General features: G+C 40.8%; 1 protein-coding gene across 2 annotated transcripts in view; it reads right to left on the reverse strand.

The window, feature by feature from the left end:
- The window catches only part of npr2 (natriuretic peptide receptor 2), a 160,688-nt gene that overhangs the window by 99,967 nt on the left and 42,430 nt on the right, over positions 1-18,291 (reverse strand). For both annotated transcript variants that reach the window (XR_009061042.1, XM_057818207.1), the window contains exons 3-5: positions 15,746-15,859; positions 15,488-15,623; positions 7,734-7,828 (exon numbers count right to left, since the gene is read on the reverse strand). Coding sequence is in view for 1 of the 2 variants with exons in the window: in XM_057818207.1 (XP_057674190.1) it covers positions 7,734-7,828; positions 15,488-15,623; positions 15,746-15,859 (345 nt within the window). In the remaining variant the exon portion in view is untranslated. The remainder of the gene's footprint in view (positions 1-7,733; positions 7,829-15,487; positions 15,624-15,745; positions 15,860-18,291) is intronic.

Here is an 18,291-nt window from a genome sequence, read left to right on the forward strand (position 1 = left end):
CCAGTTCGCGATTATACAAGGTCTCTAGACCGGAGCAGGAAGCTATGAGGGAATACATATCCTCTTCCTTGGCTTCGGGCCTTATTCGCCCTTCGTCCTCTCCTTTGGGGGCGGGGTTTTTCTTCATTGGCAAAAAAGATGGGGGACTTAGACCGTGCATCGACTACCGGGGTCTCAACGAGATTACTGTTAAAAATAAATACCCGTTACCGTTGTTGGATTCGGCTTTCGCGCCGCTAAAATCTGCCACCATTTTCACCAAATTAGACTTGCGCAGCGCTTACCACTTGGTCAGGATTCGTGAAGGAGACGAGTGGAAAACCGCATTTAAAACCCCGCTTGGGCATTTTGAATACTTGGTCATGCCTTTCGGTCTGACAAATGCGCCTGCAGTGTTTCAGAGCCTCATTAATGACGTATTGCGGGACATGCTAAATGTGTTCTGTTTTGTTTATTTGGATGACATCTTAATTTTCTCCAGAAGCTTGCAAGAACATCGCCAACATGTCCGGATAGTTCTGCGAAGACTGTTGGAAAACCGGTTGTTTGTTAAGGCCGAGAAGTGTGAGTTTCACCGTGAGTCAATGCAGTTTCTCGGTTTTGTTGTGGAAAAAGGGCAGCTAAGGCCTGATCCAGCAAAAATCCAGGCGGTGGCAGAGTGGCCCACCCCCACCTCACGTAAACAATTACAACGTTTCCTCGGGTTTGCTAACTTTTACAGGCGTTTTATCCGCAATTATAGTATGAGGGCCGAGCCCCTTACCAGGTTGACCTCTAACAAGCGACCATTTGTGTGGTCCTCTGTGGCAGAGGCCGCATTTGTAAGCCTTAAACGAGCGTTCACAAACTCACCTGTCCTTGTTCATGCTGACTCAGATCTCCCTTTTGTGGTCGAGGTTGACGCATCGAGTTCCGGAGTGGGGGCCATCCTTTCCCAGAGGTCTGCAGTCGACCAGAGGCTGCACCCCTGTGCATTCTACTCCCGCCGCCTCAGCCCGGCCGAGGCGAATTATGATGTTGGCAACAGGGAGCTGCTCGCTATAGTCCAGGCATTGCAGGAATGGAGACACTGGTTGGAGGGCACTGAGGTACCGTTCCAGATATACACAGACCATAAGAACTTGGAATACCTTCGTGCAGCCAAGCGCCTCAACTCTCGCCAGGCCCGCTGGGCATTGTTCCTGACCCGTTTCAACTTCCAGATTACCTACCGTCCAGGGTCAAGGAACGGGAAGCCCGATGCGCTGTCAAGGCTCCATGAGGCAGCGGAGGAGGGGTCTTCAGAGGAGTCTATTGTTCCCGAGAATCTGATCGTTGGCGCCCTACGTTGGGAAGTAGAGCGTCTTGTGGAAGAAGCCTTACGAGGGGTTAGGGTACCTGGGGGCTGCCCTGCCGGCAAGTTGTTCGTCCCAGTTGCTCAGCGCGCAGGAGTGCTGAAGTGGGGCCACTCCTCGAAGTTTGCCTGCCACCCGGGTGTGTCCCGCACATTCTTCCTCGTTTCCCAGCGGTTTTGGTGGCCAGGCATGCGCAAGGACGTCACTGACTATGTCTCTGCTTGTTCCGTCTGTGCTCGGGGCAAGCCAGTCCATCGTGCTCCAGCGGGCTTACTCCATCCGTTACCTGTTCCAACTCGCCCCTGGTCACATGTTGCGCTCGATTTTGTCACTGGTCTTCCACGATCCAGGGGTTGTTCGGTCATCTTGACGGTGGTGGACCGGTTTTCCAAGATGGCGCATTTCGTCGCACTTCCCAAGTTGCCTTCAGCCCTGGAGACCGCTGACCTGCTGGTGACACATGTTTTTCGGGCTCATGGCATCCCGTGCGACCTCGTCTCTGATAGAGGGCCCCAGTTTGTCTCACAGGTCTGGGGAGCGTTCTGCAAGGCTTTGGGGGCCACCTCAAGCAAATCTTCGGGTTACCACCCACAATCCAATGGGCAGACGGAACGGGTCAACCAGGAGCTAGAGGCCGCCCTCCGTTGTGTTTGTGAACTGCATCCGGCCTCCTGGTCATCGCACCTCCCATGGGTGGAGTATGCGCGCAACACCCTTGTTTCCTCTGCTACTGGGAGGTCACCTTTCATGACCGCATATGGGTACCAGCCTCCACTGTTTCCTTCCCAAGAAGCCGAAGTCATCGTGCCATCTGTCCAGGTGCACCTGCGGAGGGCCCATAGGGTCTGGAGGGACGCAAGGGCTGCACTAGTCCGCACGGCGGCCCGCAACCGGCAGATAGCTGATCGCCACCGACGGCCCGCTCCAGTCTATCGCCCAGGCCAGATGGTCTGGCTGTCAACGCGGGATTTACACCTGGCTGGGACTTCAAAGAAACTGGGCCCTCGGTTCGTGGGTCCTTTTGCTGTTGATGCTGTGGTGAACCCTGTGACTGTAAGGCTGAAGCTTCCCAGCTCGATGAAGGTTCACCCAGTTTTCCACGTCTCTCTGCTCAAGCCAGTATCCACCTGTCCCCTGAACCCTCCGCCAGTGCCTCCTCCTGCTCCTCGCGTAATCGACGGTGGGCCGGTGTACACGGTACGTGCCATTCTCGACTCAAGGAGGAGGGGTAGGGGGGTGCAGTACCTGGTCGACTGGGAAGGTTATGGCCCTGAGGAACGCCAATGGGTCCCCCGCTCCTGGATCCTCGATCCGTCGCTGCTGCGGGATTTCCACTCTCGTCATCCCACGAAACCAGGTGGTCCGCCAGGGGGCGTCCGTTGAGGGGGGGGTTCTGTCATATCTGTATGCCTTCTCAGTTCTTTTTTCATTCCAGCATCTGATTCAGCTGGATGGGCGGGGCCGTTGCAACACACCTGTGGCGCATTTGGAGCGCTCATTATTTAAGGACTCCGGCCACAGTCTGCGAGTGTCGGACTATTGCTTGTTTGCTTGCTACTTGCCTTGCTTACCGCCTGTGTGTTCACCGTCAGCCTTCGAGTTTCCCGACGTTCTACGGTCGTATTTTTGGTTTGGTCATCTTTACACTAGTGCTCTTTTGGGCTTGGTAGTTAGATTCTTGTACTGTTATATTCATGCATTTTTCGCGTGCTCCCTTTGTTGTACTGTATTATTATACTCGCGTTTATTGGCGTGCTCTCTCAGTTTGTTATATCCGCATTTTTCGCGTGCTCCCTTTGTTGTACTTTATTATTACACTCGCGTTTATTGGCGTGCTCTCTCAGTTTGTTAAACCCGCATTTTTGGCGTGCTCCTTTTGTTGTACTTATTAAATACAAACGTTCACTATTTCTGTTTCTTGGTCTGTGATTTGGATCCGCCTCAACGGCTTGCCGTTCACAACACTTTTACACCAGGCGGCCGCTAGCCTCATTCGCTAACATAGTAGCATTGTACTTCGTTAATATACGTAAAATAAACGCTAACTGCACGGTTTCTTTGCTTTTAACCAAGTAACGGGACTGTTTTACGTCCATACCAATGAAGAATTCGGGGATTTAAGCATTTATTCACAAGAATTTTTGCCTAAAAAGCTCCTGTTATGCCAGGCGGCCGCTAGCCTCATTCGCTAAAAGTATATAGTTTATAATGATAATAAAGGGCTATTCTATTCTATAATAAGTTGTGATTGTATATAGAATTTATTAATAATCTATTTACAAATTATTTATAATTGATTCTGCATGTTTTCCTCAAGTATTAAGTTTCTGATGTTAAATTGAGTTATTTATTAGCTGTTGAAAACTTGCAGTAAATTTTAAAAAAATAAGTTGCTATTTTGGTCAAAAACTTATATGATATGTAAAATATTGCTATTGATCCTGAAAATATAGGTGATTATCTCTGCATTTGGTGATTTTTGTGCATTTAGTGTAAAATCTTGAGATTTTTATAGCCTTTTAAGTTGTGTTATACTTATATAAAAATAATTAATCAGGATTTTATAAGGGAACGACTTTGAATTTTTTTATGCCGCTGCTTATGGAGACTCATATATGGCTAAAGGGGGTGGCCGTGTTGGTTTTAGGTCAGTAGCAGCTTTGGTTTTGTAAATATTTGAATTTGAAGTTTTTTAAAATAGGCCCCCTATGAATCGGTCCTGTTTCCCATGTCATGTCAATAGGTTATGAAGTCTATACATTTAAAAGTTGGCTGTTTTTCACCTAAATCAAGAAAAAAATGCTTTCAAATAATGTTTTGAAAAATATCTTATTAAAAATATTTCTGACATTTCCAAGCTTTTTTAAGATTAATTAAAATAAGTCTGTCAAGCATATTTTTAGCTAGCTATTTTTCTTATAGCAAGAAATTGAAGTGAGTTAATTCACTTGAACACTGGCAGATAATTTCACTTATGTTGAGTAGATTTACACTGAAAACATGGGAATTGAACTCGTTTTAAGGAGGTGTGTTTTTGCAGTGTGGTCAACTTTGAGCAAGAGGCCAATCGCTGCACTGCAAATTTATAACGTTTTAATCAGATAAATTTTCTTAAATGTAGTCGAATAATTTCTCCATCTTGTTTTGAGTGTTAAAGACAAGTTAACAGATTAATGTGTCAGATTATTCCACTTTAAGTAGATATTACTATGTGCTCTTATTAAGCCCCTACATGTATACGTTAGTCAGAAGAATTTGCCTTCAAATAATATTTTGAACAATATCTATTCTTAAATTAAGAACATTTCTGAAAAATGTACTTTCTCTTAAACGTTCGTACAGAATTGATTTTTATGTTAAAACAAGAAACAAATAAAACATTTTAATCTTAGAAAACAAAAGTTTATTTCACAATTTAACTGAGTTGATGAGTGATTTACGTTTTTTTTTTTTTTTTGAGGTTAAATCTTGATTTGTTGCTTAAAATACAAATTTATCACGTCTTAATCAGATTATTTTTCTTAAATCTAGTCAAATAATTTCCTCCAATTTGTTTAGAGTGTTAAAGACCAGTTAACAGATTACTGCGTCAGATTATTCCACTTACTTTAAATATTACTATGTATTCTTATTAAGCCAATACATCTAAAAGTTGGTCATTTTTCACCTAAATCAAAAAAGATTTTATATAATAATGTTTTGAATAATATCTATTCTAGAATTAAGAACATTTCTGACATTTTTTAACATTAAATAGATACATGTATGGCTTAAAATAAATCTGTTAAGTTTATTTTCAGCGAGCTAATTTTCTTATTTCAAGAAATCTGAGTAAAATTTACTTCAAGCACTGGTAGATAATTTCACTTATTTCTCGTAGACTTACACTGAAAACAAGGGAATTTAACTACAGCGGTATGAAAAAGTATCGGAACTTCTTGGGATTTCTTACATTTCTGCATAAAATCACCATCAAATGTGATCTGATCTTTGCCAAAATCACATGGATGTAAAACAGTGTCAGCTTTAACTAAAACCACCCAAACATTTATAGGTTTTCAGATCTAAAATAAGTGAGTGAACCCTGTGCCTAAGGAGACTTAAAGAGAAATAGAAACCAATTTTTACCAAATAATTTAGGTCAGGTGTGTGCCCAATCACTGATGAGTGGTTTAAAGCTGCCCTGCCAACTATAAAACACACACCAGGTAAGAATTGTCTCTATGAGAATTGTCCATCATGGCTCGGTCAAAACAGCTGTCTGAAGACCTGCAATCAAGGATTGGTAATTTGTATAAAACTGGGAAAGGATACAAAACCATTTCTAAAAGTCTGGATGTTCATCAATCGACAGTCAGAGAAGTTGTCTAGAGAGAGTTTGGCACTGTCGCTTCTCTCCCAAAGAGTTGCCGTCCACCAAAAATGACGCCAAGAGTTCAGAGGTAAAAAAGAACCCTACAGTGTCTGCTGAAGACTTACAGAAATCACTGGCACAGTCCAATATCTCTGTGCACACATCAACTATATGTAAAACTATGGCCAGGTTGGTGTTCATGGGAGGACTCCATGGAGGAAGCCTCTGCTGTCTAAAAAAAACATTGTTGCTCTTTTAATGTTCGCAAAAAGGCAGTTGGACACTCTACAGACGTTTTGGCAAAATATTTGTGCACTGATGAAACCAAAGTTGAATTGTTTGTGTGTAACACACAACGTCGTGTGTAGAGGAAAAATGTAACACCTCACCAAGATCAACAACACATCCTCAGCGTGAAGCAGGGTGGAGTGAGCATCATGATTTGGGGCTGTTTTGCTGCCTCAGGGCCTGAAAAACTTGCAATGATTAATGAAAGAATGAAATGAAAAGTTTATCAGGATGTTTGGCAGGAAAACCTGACGCCGTCTGTCAGACAGTTGAAGCAAAAAAGAAAATGGATGCTGCAACAAGACAACGATCCAAAACACAGAAGTAAATCAACTTCAGAGTGGTTTCAGAAGAACAAAATACACGTTCTGGAGTGGCCAAGTCAAAGTCCAGACTTGAACCCAGTTGAGATGCTGTGGCATGACCTAAAGACGGCGATTCATGTCAGACATCCCAGGATTCTGACTGAACTACAGCAGTTTTGTAGATAAGAATGGGCCAAGATTAGTCCTGATCGATGTGCCAGACTGATCTGAAGCTACAGGAAGTGTCTGTTTGAAGTTATTGCTGCCAGGAGGGGGGTGGGGGACACTGATTTTTCATCTGTGTGAGTTTAACAAAGACCAGATCACATTTGATGGTGATTTTTATGCAGGAATGTGAGAAATCCCAAAAGATTCCGATGTTTTTTCATACCACTGTAGTTTTAAGGAGGTGTTTTTGCAGTGTAGAATTTTTTTCTTGTTGTTATTTTTGCTTGTTCTATGCAACATGTTGCTTGTTAGTTTAATGCTTTTTTTTCCCAAAAAGATTGAATATACTTGATTTGTTGCTTGAAATGTGAGTGAGTTTATTTTTAAGGTTTAATTTCCTTCATTTGCTGCTTAGAATAAGTTTTTTTTTCACTCATTATAAACAAAATGTTACTTAAAATGAGTGTTTTAAGTTTTTTTTAAGATTAAATATACTAATTTATTGCTTGAAATAAGTCCGTCAAGCTCATTTTTTGCCAAACTATTTTTTTTTTTTCAAGAAATCCTAAGTGAGTCAAATTTACTTGAAGCACTAGCAGATAATTGCACTTAATTCAAGTAGAGTTACACTGAAAACAAGGGAATTTAACTAGTATTAAGGAGGTGTGTTTTTGCAGCATGGCCTTAGAACCTGCATGCGAAATATAAAACCAAACCGGCTACCCAGGTCAATCGGTCACAGAAGTGCACCAATTAAAGCCAAGGATAAATGAGAGCAAGAGCTCCTGCTGACAGCCTCAGAGGACTTTGATGAAATTCTGACTGAAGTCAAATGTGGCTCACCCACTTCTTTTGCACTCAAAGAAAAAAAGGGAAATGTTTTACAGATCACAACACACAAATATTTTCCTCAAACTGTGGTGGAAAATTGAGGTTTTAAGCACGTTATCATTAGAGAAGTCAGGACCCCGGTATTTTTTAAAGATACTATCAGCCAAAGGATGTGGCTTTGACCTACACGACCATTTATTCTCTCTGTCTTAAAAGCACATTATAAGCCGTTCAAAAGTTGAATAAGAACAAATAGGTTAACCGTAATACATTTACAAGGTAAGAGTAAAAGGAGAAGAGAACATATATTTATGCACAGCCTTTCAACTGAATTTTTGGCAAGCTTCTATAAATCTGGAATTCTGCTTTTTATTTTCAATTTGGCTGTCCTGACCATGATATACAGTGAGACCTGCGGTAGCACAAAGGAAAGAATAAAATGACTACACTTACCCCATACTCCCCTGTGTCCTGGTTGGTCATGGCCCAAAGGTTGATGTCTATATCCCTGGCATTTTTGTGGTCGGTAGTCACAAGACCTGTCACCCCTAGCAACAACATCCACATTGAAATACTGGTCAGACAGTGTGATGCTTTGTTCTTTATTAAAATGATGTCACTTGTAACTCTTGGGGATTTGAATAATAAAAACTCAAGGATTATTTGTGTGTATTTTATGTCTGGATTTCGGCCACAACACAGCACCAAGACCGTGCTTATCAAAGTCCTAAATGATATTCGTCGGAATACCGATGCAGGCAAATCATCTGTTCTGCTACTATTGGATCTGAGCGCCGCATTTGACACGGTTGATCACAACATACTACTCAGCAGATTGGAACAGTGGATAGGGTTTACTGACACTGTTCTTCAGTGGCTCACATCTTATTTACATGATAGGGATTTCTTTGTATCAATTGGAAACCATCAGTCAGAACGAACCAAATTCACGTGTGGAGTCCCTCAAGGGTCAATTCTTGGACCACTCTTATTTAACATTTATATGCTTCCCCTAGCTCAGATTACGACAGTAGGACATCTCCTATCACACCAATGCAGATGACACACAACTCTACATTTCTGTGTCCCCACATGATTATAGTCCCGTAGTCTCCCTGAGTGAATGCATTCATCCAATCAATGAATGGATGTGCCAGGGTTTTCTCCAGTTACTGTATTTTTCAGACTATAAGTCGCAGTTTTTTTCCATAGTTTGGCTGGGGGTGCGACTTATACTCAGGAGCGACTTATGTGTGAAATTATTAACACATTATTATATCATGCCACATGTTATTTTGGTGTTTTGGAGTGACACTGATGGTTTGGTAAACTTGTTAGCATGCTCTTTTTGCTATAGTTATCTGAATAACTCTTCATAGCTACGTTACGTTAACATACCGACCACGTTTGCAGTTCGTTGTCCATGCATCATGTAACATCATCATACTGTGCACTTATTCGGCATGTTGTTCTCTATTGTATTTTTTATTTTAAATTGCCTTTCAAGATGACATATCTGTTCTATGTGTTGGATTTTATCAAGTAAATTTCCCCCCAAAATGCAACTTACTGTATATATGTTTTTTTCCTCTGCGACTTATACTCAGGTGCAACTTATAGTCCGAAAAATACGGTAAATGTTGAGAAGACAGAAGTGATCATTTTTGGGCCAAAAAAGGAAAGGTCAAAGATAAGCAGGCACATTAGAACCTTAGAACAAACTCGAATAAAAAGTTTGAAAAATAATGAATTAGTTCAAAGGTGTAACTCTTTAGCATCCAGAAACACTAAAAGAAATGAATAAAAAACATTAACAGTTTTAGCTCTGTGGCATGATGCATTGTCATCTTCGAAAATGATTTCATTATCCCCAAACATATTTTCAATTGAAGTGGTAAGAAAGCTGTCTAAAATTTCAATGTAAACTGCAATGCATTTATTGAAGATTTAACCACAGCCATCTACCCAGTGCCTTTACCTGACATGCAGCACCATATCTTCAAGGACTAAGGGAATTTTGATGTTTTCTTCAGGCAGTCAGGTGTCTCACTGGAACAGCACCAAACAAAAGCTCCAGCATCATCACCTTGTCCAATGAAGATTCTTAACTCATTACTGAAAATACCCTTCATCCAGTCATTCACAGTCCATGATTGCCTCCCCTCAGCCCATTGCAGTCTTGTTCTTTTCTGTTTAAGTGTCAATGATGGTTTCCTTTTAGTTTTCCTGTGTGAAAATCCCATTTCCTTTAGGGGATTTTGCACAGTTCTGTTACATACCTTGACTCCAGCTTCCTCCCATTTCTTCTTTATTTGTCTTGTTGTACATCTTCTGTTTTGAAGACATATGGCCTTTAGTTGTTTGTCATGACGTTTGGATGTCTTCCTCAGTCTACCAGTACGCATAACTTTAACAACCTTCCCATGCTGTTTGTACTTGGTCCAGCTGACTGTGAACAGCCCACATCATTGGCAACCATACGTGTGTAGCGTTACCTTCTTCAAGAAATTTGATAATCCTCTCCTTGGTCTCGAGAGACATCTCATTTGCTGGAGCCATGATTCTTGTTAATCCACTTGGTCCAGCAGCCCTCCAAGGTGTGATAATTGCACTGTTTTTAACTGCTGACTCACGAGCAGATCTAATCTGAGGCAGGGACCCAATTAAGGAAAGGAAATTGACTGGGTGTGTCTGTATTTTCTACTCAAAATGGAGTGATTCAATATTTTTTTCTTCAAAATGGAGTGATTCTTTATGTATTTCCCTGCACTACTATATAAAAGTAACATTTACTGACCACCACAATGTTTTTATTCATTTCTTTTAGTGTTTCTGAATGCCAAAGAGTAATTCATTATTTTTTCAAGCATTTTATCTGTTTGTTCTACATGATAAAATTTCTGAGTGAATGCTCGTCCAAGACTGGTGATTCCGTACTTTTTGCCAGGGGTTTTATGTCTATGCGATCGTATGTCAAGGTACCAACTGTACAATGATTCCTAAATCCCATGTCAGAATTGTTTGGTCGATTCTATATGAGGATTGCGGATGAGGAAGAAAGAAAACATATTTTTTACTCTAATACTGGAGAATACACTCAGGATGACACGTCATTAAAATCATAAACTGGAATGGAGCCTTGAAGGCATAAAATTTCTTTCAGAGCAGTTTTTAAAAAATGTTCAAAAGTCAAAGCAACAACAAGTCTACTGTGACTGCAAAGTGATGCGAATGCACACGTGCAAGCAAAATAGAGTAAACGGGAAGCTGTGTGGGCAGTCACATCAAACACTAATGTAGCATTTTAGTGAAGACTTGAGTCATAACACTTTACTAACACAATCATTGTTATTTTTACAGAGCATATCATCAAATCATTTGGCTTTCCAGCGTGCCAGTAATCTAGAGCTGATTGAGTCAACAATCATTTGACCTCACTTCATGCTTATTAGAGTGGTATTTGAGTGGCTAGAGCAGCTCCGTAGCTAAATCATTTTTAAGTACAGGTGCAGACATTTGTCGGGGGAGGGGAGAACAGCTGTCTTTACGCAGGGATAAATATTACAATTATAATTTCATTAAACATCGTCAAAACGTGGATTAAAAGAGGATAATAAAAAATAGAAACATGATAATAACATTTAAAGTGCCTGTGACACAAGAAAGCATGTTTATTTCATATAACACGCGGTATTTTATACTCCTGAATGATATGGACCACTTTGATGTGTGTGGAAGCGATCGATATATCGATTCAAATTTTAGAATCCCTCACTACGAAAATGAGAGACTTCCTGCCACGATCTCAGATTGAGGAAGAAGGCGGCTGTGACGTTAACAGGTGACATCATCTTCACTATACAACTATACTATTGTATGCAAAAGGCCTGCGGATCCAGATACTTCTGTGGATTAATTCGTATATTTTTCGTGTCACGCCAGCCCAATGTCCTGCAGGCTTTTGTTGCTACACCAGGGAGAGTGGTGTGAGCCTTTCTGGGTTTCCAAAATATTCTGTTCACCGCGAAGAATGGGCAAAACAAGTCAGACAACAGAGTAACCATTGGATGGATGAGGAAGCGAGTAAGCTACATGTTTTATTTTACGTCAAATATTGCATTTTGTGGGTGACATGCTCCCTGTCCAGAGAGAAGGCGGGAGTGGCCGTGCTCGGGCAGCCTTGCACTCTCGTCCCTGGTTCTCGACTGTGTCAAGACTTCCACCCTTCTCGGCCTTCTTCACATGCCCGTCTATGCGCTATCCTCGGCCTGGGCCCGGCAGCCCCCCGATCTTGTGTCTAGTTCTCGACTGTGTCGAAACTTCCACTCCCCTAGGCCCTCTTAACGTGCCCGCCGAGAGAGCGCTAGATTCGGCCGGGTTGTCCACCGAGATTGCGCCATTATCGGCGTTCATTCCCCTGCCATGTCCCTGCCTGCCAGGGCCACAGCAGGGGAACGACGAGCCGAAACTTGCTCGCCGCCGGGGGCTGGCCGATCGGTGAAGGCAATCACCCCCGCCGCCGTGTGTGAAATGAGTCAGGGTAATTTTGTGTGAGTTTTCGTGTTCGAAAGACGAGGAAGAGACTTTGGAGAGCCGCTCGGTTCAGGTTAGCATGTAACCTAGCTCTTAGTCTACAAGTCCCCGCTGGAAAATGATGAGAGCCGGACTAACTCCGGTGCCATACAATACTGTTTGGGAGGTTTAGGAAGTCGGCAATTTTGACCATTATGCACTAATTTAGCTCTGTCGTACTGAATAGATGCATTTTTAATATTTCATATTCCATTTAGCACAAAACGTATTTGTCATGACCATACAATTTATTTAGCAATTGGGGGAAATACTTAGATACAAAGGATATCCTGTAAAAATATTAGAGTAGAAAGATATAAATAATTATGACATTTTGCTGCTCTCTGTCGCATTTTCATCGTTCTGAATCTTCTTCCTCCATTGGACTGAATTCGGAATCAGCTGAAATTGTTACCCTGCCGACGGCGTCACCCAGATGGCGGCCTTAGGGCGCGGTAATGAAAGGAATGGTGTCACAGGCATTTTAAACCTTTGGACATTCGAAAGTGCACTCACTCAAATGTTTAGAGGTCAAATTAGCAAACGAGTAAAAGTTTCAGCGTCATCCTGAAATCTACCTATAATAATAATAATGCTATTTAAGTTTTTTTATGGAGTCACGTGCACACTGATTTGGAATAAGAATTTGTTTTCAGAATTTACGGAGACCATTTTTGTATCTCTGCAAATGCGATGCTCTATCCTACTAATGCTGACATGTATAAACTTATAAAATATTACATTTTACAGTTTTTTCTGCACACAAATATAAATACAGCAGCTGCTTGATGACATGTATCCCTTATTAAGAATAAAAAATAAAGAACTTTTTTTTTACCTGGAAAAGTAACAGTCTTTATTAAGATTTCTTTATTTGGACTTTTTGACATTTTTGACATCAGGCTTCATCTTCAAGTTAGCGGGGGATTAATGAGTCGATGGAGTTGATTTTAACAAATTCTGTGCAGTTATTGTTAGTTGTTTGTTGGTTTCAGGGCTCCGGAGTGGCTAAGCTAGCACGAGTCAATGGTACAATCTTAGCATTGCCAATATAAAACAACATATGCGCGCGTGAAAATCACTGATGACCCATGCAATCAATAGTGTTGGCTATGTTTTCAGTATAAGGTTATTAAAACCTACCATTGCATGACAATAATTGCAGTATGGAGTGCAACATTTGTAATCTAGCAGCTCTGCAGGGAGCAGGGTGGAGTGATTTAACAATTTTTGTCACCGCTGATTTTTTATATCTTAGCCAGCAGCAAGTAACCACAGTTTATATTGTTCATTTTCTTCTGTCTTGATTGGAAATTTGTGGAAACTTTCCTGTGCTCATTTCTTCTGTCTGTTTCCACAGCTTCTAAATGCACATTTCTTCATGTTGCCTTCCTTTAGTCAACTCAGCAGAATGATGCTGCATTCGAGGAAGGTGGGAAGTCGGAGTTTCCAACCTCTGATGTGGAAATATACCATTGGAACGCCATTCGAACTAGGAGGTCTTAGTCGCGAAGTAAAAAAAAGTACTCTGACATCACGAGTTGCTTCAATCTGGCGTCACTCAACAAAATGGTGCTGCCCGTCAAAAAGAAGACCATCAATAGTAAAACTAAAGAAGGCAGTTTACAGTGTGTGCTATTTACCTCTGCAGTCGTTTTTTCCTCCACTATTTGATCGCTTACAAGAACGCAGGTTTGCCGGAGGTCAAAATATCTTTTGATAGCCAAAATAAAAAACAAGTTGTCGCGATCAGCCATCTTTGCTGTTTACACCTACTTGGAACACAATGAGGTCGCAACTGGTACCATCCGAGTAGGATAAGTCCGACTTCCCACCTTCCTCAAATGCAGCATCAGCACGAGTGGCCAAAGCACTCCTCCCTACCGTGGTCACATTTTTAAAAAATAGTCCCGCAAATTGAAATGAATTACAGCAGTTTGGTGTAGGGCTGTCCCAAACGACTAATTTTCTCCTGATTAGTCAGCAGACTATTTTTACGATTAGTCGACTAATCTAAAAAATGTATTTATTTATTTATTTTTACTAATTTAGCAATGAAATTTTGGTTGACGCTTATTAATTCACCAAAATATTTTGGAACACTTAAATTTTTTATAAAAGTACAAATAAACACAGAAATAACAATAATAAATCCCAAACAAACAAAGAGGTCAAATGCTAATAGCATTAACTAGTGCAAAAGAATGGAATGTTAACAGATTCGGAACACTGACTTTGCCTTTCCAACATGATTCGCACCAATTCTTAAAAAGAATATCTAACATTAATATTATTGTATACCACTATATATAATAGTATTGTAATAATTATAATAATTATTCATTGCCAATGAGAATTTTCATAAAGGGTTTCATTTTTAAGCTGTTTTTAGTGTAGAATCTGAATTCTGAAGTATGTGGGATTAACTCCAGAAATCGTTATTTATATGAGGAACATGGCGTGCTTTTATTTTGAAATGTTCACCAGAAGCACGTTCGCTAAACCGCTAATGTAAACTTTACACTCCGCAAAAAAAGCACTTCATCATTGCATGTGGTGTCAGTACTAGATTTTTTTGTTTTCTTTTTTTAGTTTGCAAATGCTGTTAACCAGCGATTTTTCATGTCTGACGTGTCACCTTTTAACCGAAAGTTCGCGTTTTGGAGAAGACTGCCAATGTTTTATCGCAGGCTAAAGTAGGTTGTCTTTTTTTCTACATTAGCCTCAATGTAGCAATGCTAACTTTTACAGTGTTTAATATACTGTAGATAAGTTTCCTTATTTTGTATGTCTGAACTTTAATTCTACTGCGTGTTGCTGACCAATAAACATATGTGAAGGAACTGGAGGTTTTTTTGCCATCAACACGCACGTGTACACGCACGCACAAATGTATGCACGCACACACGCGGTGATAAAACACAGCCGTGAAAATGACCGCCCTAATTTTTATTTACCGTGCGATAAATGGACTTTTTGCATTCGCGACAGGCTTAGCATGTTCAATAAAAAATGTCGTTAGTTAGTTAAACTGGGTGACGGCGCTTTAGGTGTTTATTCACGGCTGACGTGCAGCTAAGCTTGGCATTGATGAGACAGGACCCCAAAATGTACCCTCCTTTGTTTCGTTGCAATAAGTCAATGTTTTGACCATTCTGGTGCACTTTTTTTAGCTTTGTGCCACTTTCCCCGCTGGCATCGTCAGACATTCTCAACTTTCCACGCATATGTTTTTAACTGTTCATTAACCGTCGATGGGATGTTGTGCTCGTTAACGCATTTACGTAATAGATGATGTCGACTACGTCGCCTAGTCGGGACAGCTCCAGGTTGGTGTGACATTGTTTTGGCCGCATGGATATTTAGAACAACAATCTGCGTTTTGAATTAATTGAATATCTTAGATCTGTTAATATAGTTTTATATTGGCATGCTAAGATTGCACCATTGACTCTCGCTAGCTTAGCCCCTCTGAAGCCCTGAAACTAACAAATATCTGACAAACTGCACGAAATTTGTTGAAATCAACTCCACGGTCTAGTTAAATCCCCGCCAACTGAAAGATTAAGCCTAATGTCAAAAATTCTGAAGTTTCACTTTCAGCAACAAGAATATCATATCCAGTATTTGCTCACCCCATATTTGACGGTTCTGTGTTCTCATTGTGATGTTGATACCATCGTTTTGAGCTCCACCCTCTGCCAGTGTTTCTTCCAAAGCCTTTGCGTATAGCACAAACCCATCATAAAAGCTGCCTGCGATATAGTCCATCTGCAAGAGGACAATGTTTTTGTTGAAGCATTAAAATAACAAAGAGCAAAGATAGTCTGGTCATGAGTCATGACATTGAAGATTAACTCGGAAAAAAATGAGGTGCATATGATATAACATACCAGTGATGGTTCCAATTGCACACCAAAATCCTGTTGTGCTCTTGCATGAAGTCGTCTTTGAAACTCTTTGTACTCAGGATTATCGGGAGGTCGGTATGTTATGATGAAAACAGACTAAAAAGGCACAGAAAAATGAGGTTCAGTAAGCATAAATGTGCTACAGGAAATGTATTAGTCTAAACATCTTATGTAAAGATATACAAAACCAACAGAATCATTTTGATGATACACTAACTTTTAATAAGCAGAATAACACGTCCATTGTCATGGCAACAGTGAATCGCCTCTACTATCTACTATGATGGGCTTCAGTGGTTGATGAAAATGATAACGTGTTTATGTAACCTCTAACCTCTCAACTAGAGTTGATGAGCCGATATTATCGGCTACCTGATAATATCGGCTCATCAACTCTGGCCGATAATATCGGCCGATAAAAGCATTTTAAAATGATGTCGGATGATATCAAAATTGGCTTTTCATTATCGGTTTTGGGCCAATATGCATGCTGCCTTCAAAGTGAATGTAGACGCCTTCTGCCTTTGTACAAGAGCTGGTCACAGCTTCGTACAGCAGTAATGCTTATTGACCAATGTAAGATGTTTAGGATTTGTTATGTCAGCATTATCATTATTAAAGCATTCAGTGGAGCACCATGATACAATTAGCCATAATATGTTAAGTCCACGACTGCATATATCGGTATCGTTTTGATATCGGTATCAGATTTTTGGAGTTGCACAATATCGTTTCCTGGTATAAACTCATTATCGGACAATGCTACTCTCAATTGTAATCATTCACTGCTGGTCTCTACCAGTTTAAATGGATTGAACGTCAAGCGCTGTCAATAGAGGCTAATGAGCTAATAATCTAAAGCCCAGTTCAGACTTACATTGCTGGCCAAAAGTATTGGCACCCCTAAAATTCTGTCAGATCATGCTCAATTTCTCCTAGAAAATGATTACAATTACAAATGCTTTGGTAGGAATATCTTCATTTATTTTGCTTGCAATGAAAAAAAAACAAAAGAGAATGGGAAAAACAAAATCATTATAATTTTTCACAAAACTCCAAAAATGGGCTGGACAAAAGTATTGGCACCCTTTGAAAAATCATGTGATGCTTCTCTAATTTGTGTAGTTAACAGCACCTGTTACTTACCTGTGGCACATAACAGGTGGTGGCAAACACTAAATCACACTTGCAGCCAGTTAAAATGGATTAAAGTTATCTCAACCTATGTCCTTGTGTGTACCACATTGAGCATGGAGAAAAGAAAGAAGACCAGAGAACTGTCTGAGGACAAGAGAAGCAAAATTGTGAGGAAGCATGGGCAATCTCAAGGCTACAAGTCCATCTCCAAAGACCTGAATGTTCCTGTGTCTACCATGCGCAGTGTCATCAATAAAGCCCATGGCACTGTAGCTAACCTCCCTAGATGTGGACGGAAAGGAAAAACTTGAAGAGAAATTTCAACGAAAGATTGTGCTGATGGTTGATAAAGAACTTCAACTAACATCCGATTCCGAACAAGTTCAAGGTTTCCTGCAGTCTGAGGGTACAACAGTGTCAACCTGTACTATCCGTCGGCGTCTGAATGAAAAGGGACTCTATAGTAGGATACCCAGGAGGACCCTACTTCTGACCCAAAGAGATACAAAAGCCAGGTTAGACTTTGCCAAAACTTACCCGAGAAAGCCAAAAACGTTTTGGAAGAATGTTCTCTGGGCAGATGAGACAAAAGTAGAGTGAGGCCTTCACAGAAAAGAACACGGTCCCGACAGTCAAACATGGCAGAGGTTCCCTGATGTTTTGGGGTTGCTTTGCTGCCTCTGGCACTGGACTGCTTGACCGTGTGCATGGCATTATGAAGTCTGAAGACTACCAACAAATTTTGCGGCATAATGTAGGGCCCAGTGTGAGAAAGGTAGGTCTCCTTCAGAAGTCATGGGTCTTCCAGAAGGACAGTGACCCAAAACACACTTCTAAAAGCACTACAAAGTAGTTTGAGAGAAAGCACTGAAGACTTCTAAAGTGGCCAGCAATGAGTCCAGACCTGAATCCCATATAACACCTGTGGAGAAATCTGAAAATGGCATTCTGGAGAAGGCACCCTTCAAATCTCAGAGACCTGGAGCATTTGGCCAAAAAAAAATGGTCTGAAATTCCAGCAGAGTATTGTAAGAATCTCATTGATGGATACCGGAAGCCGTTGTTCACATTTATTATTGTGCTACCAAGTATTAGGCTGAGGGTGCCAATACTTTTGTCCGGCCCATTTATTGAGTTTTGTGTAAAATGATTATGATTTAATTTTTTTTTTTCATTCTCTTTTGTGTTTTTTCATTGCAAGCAAAATAAATGAATTTTATATTATGATGATATTACCACTAAAGCATTTGTAATTTCCTGGGAGAAATTGAGCATTATCTGACAGAATTGCAGGGGTGCCAATACTTTTGGCCAGCACTGTAAGTCCCGGACATTATACTAGGACATGAACCGGTAAATAACTGTCATCTCCGTATCAGTCGACCCGGGAA

The sequence above is a fragment of the Corythoichthys intestinalis genome, chromosome 17 (assembly GCF_030265065.1).
Source record: "Corythoichthys intestinalis isolate RoL2023-P3 chromosome 17, ASM3026506v1, whole genome shotgun sequence".
Lineage (NCBI taxonomy): Eukaryota > Metazoa > Chordata > Actinopteri > Syngnathiformes > Syngnathidae > Corythoichthys > Corythoichthys intestinalis.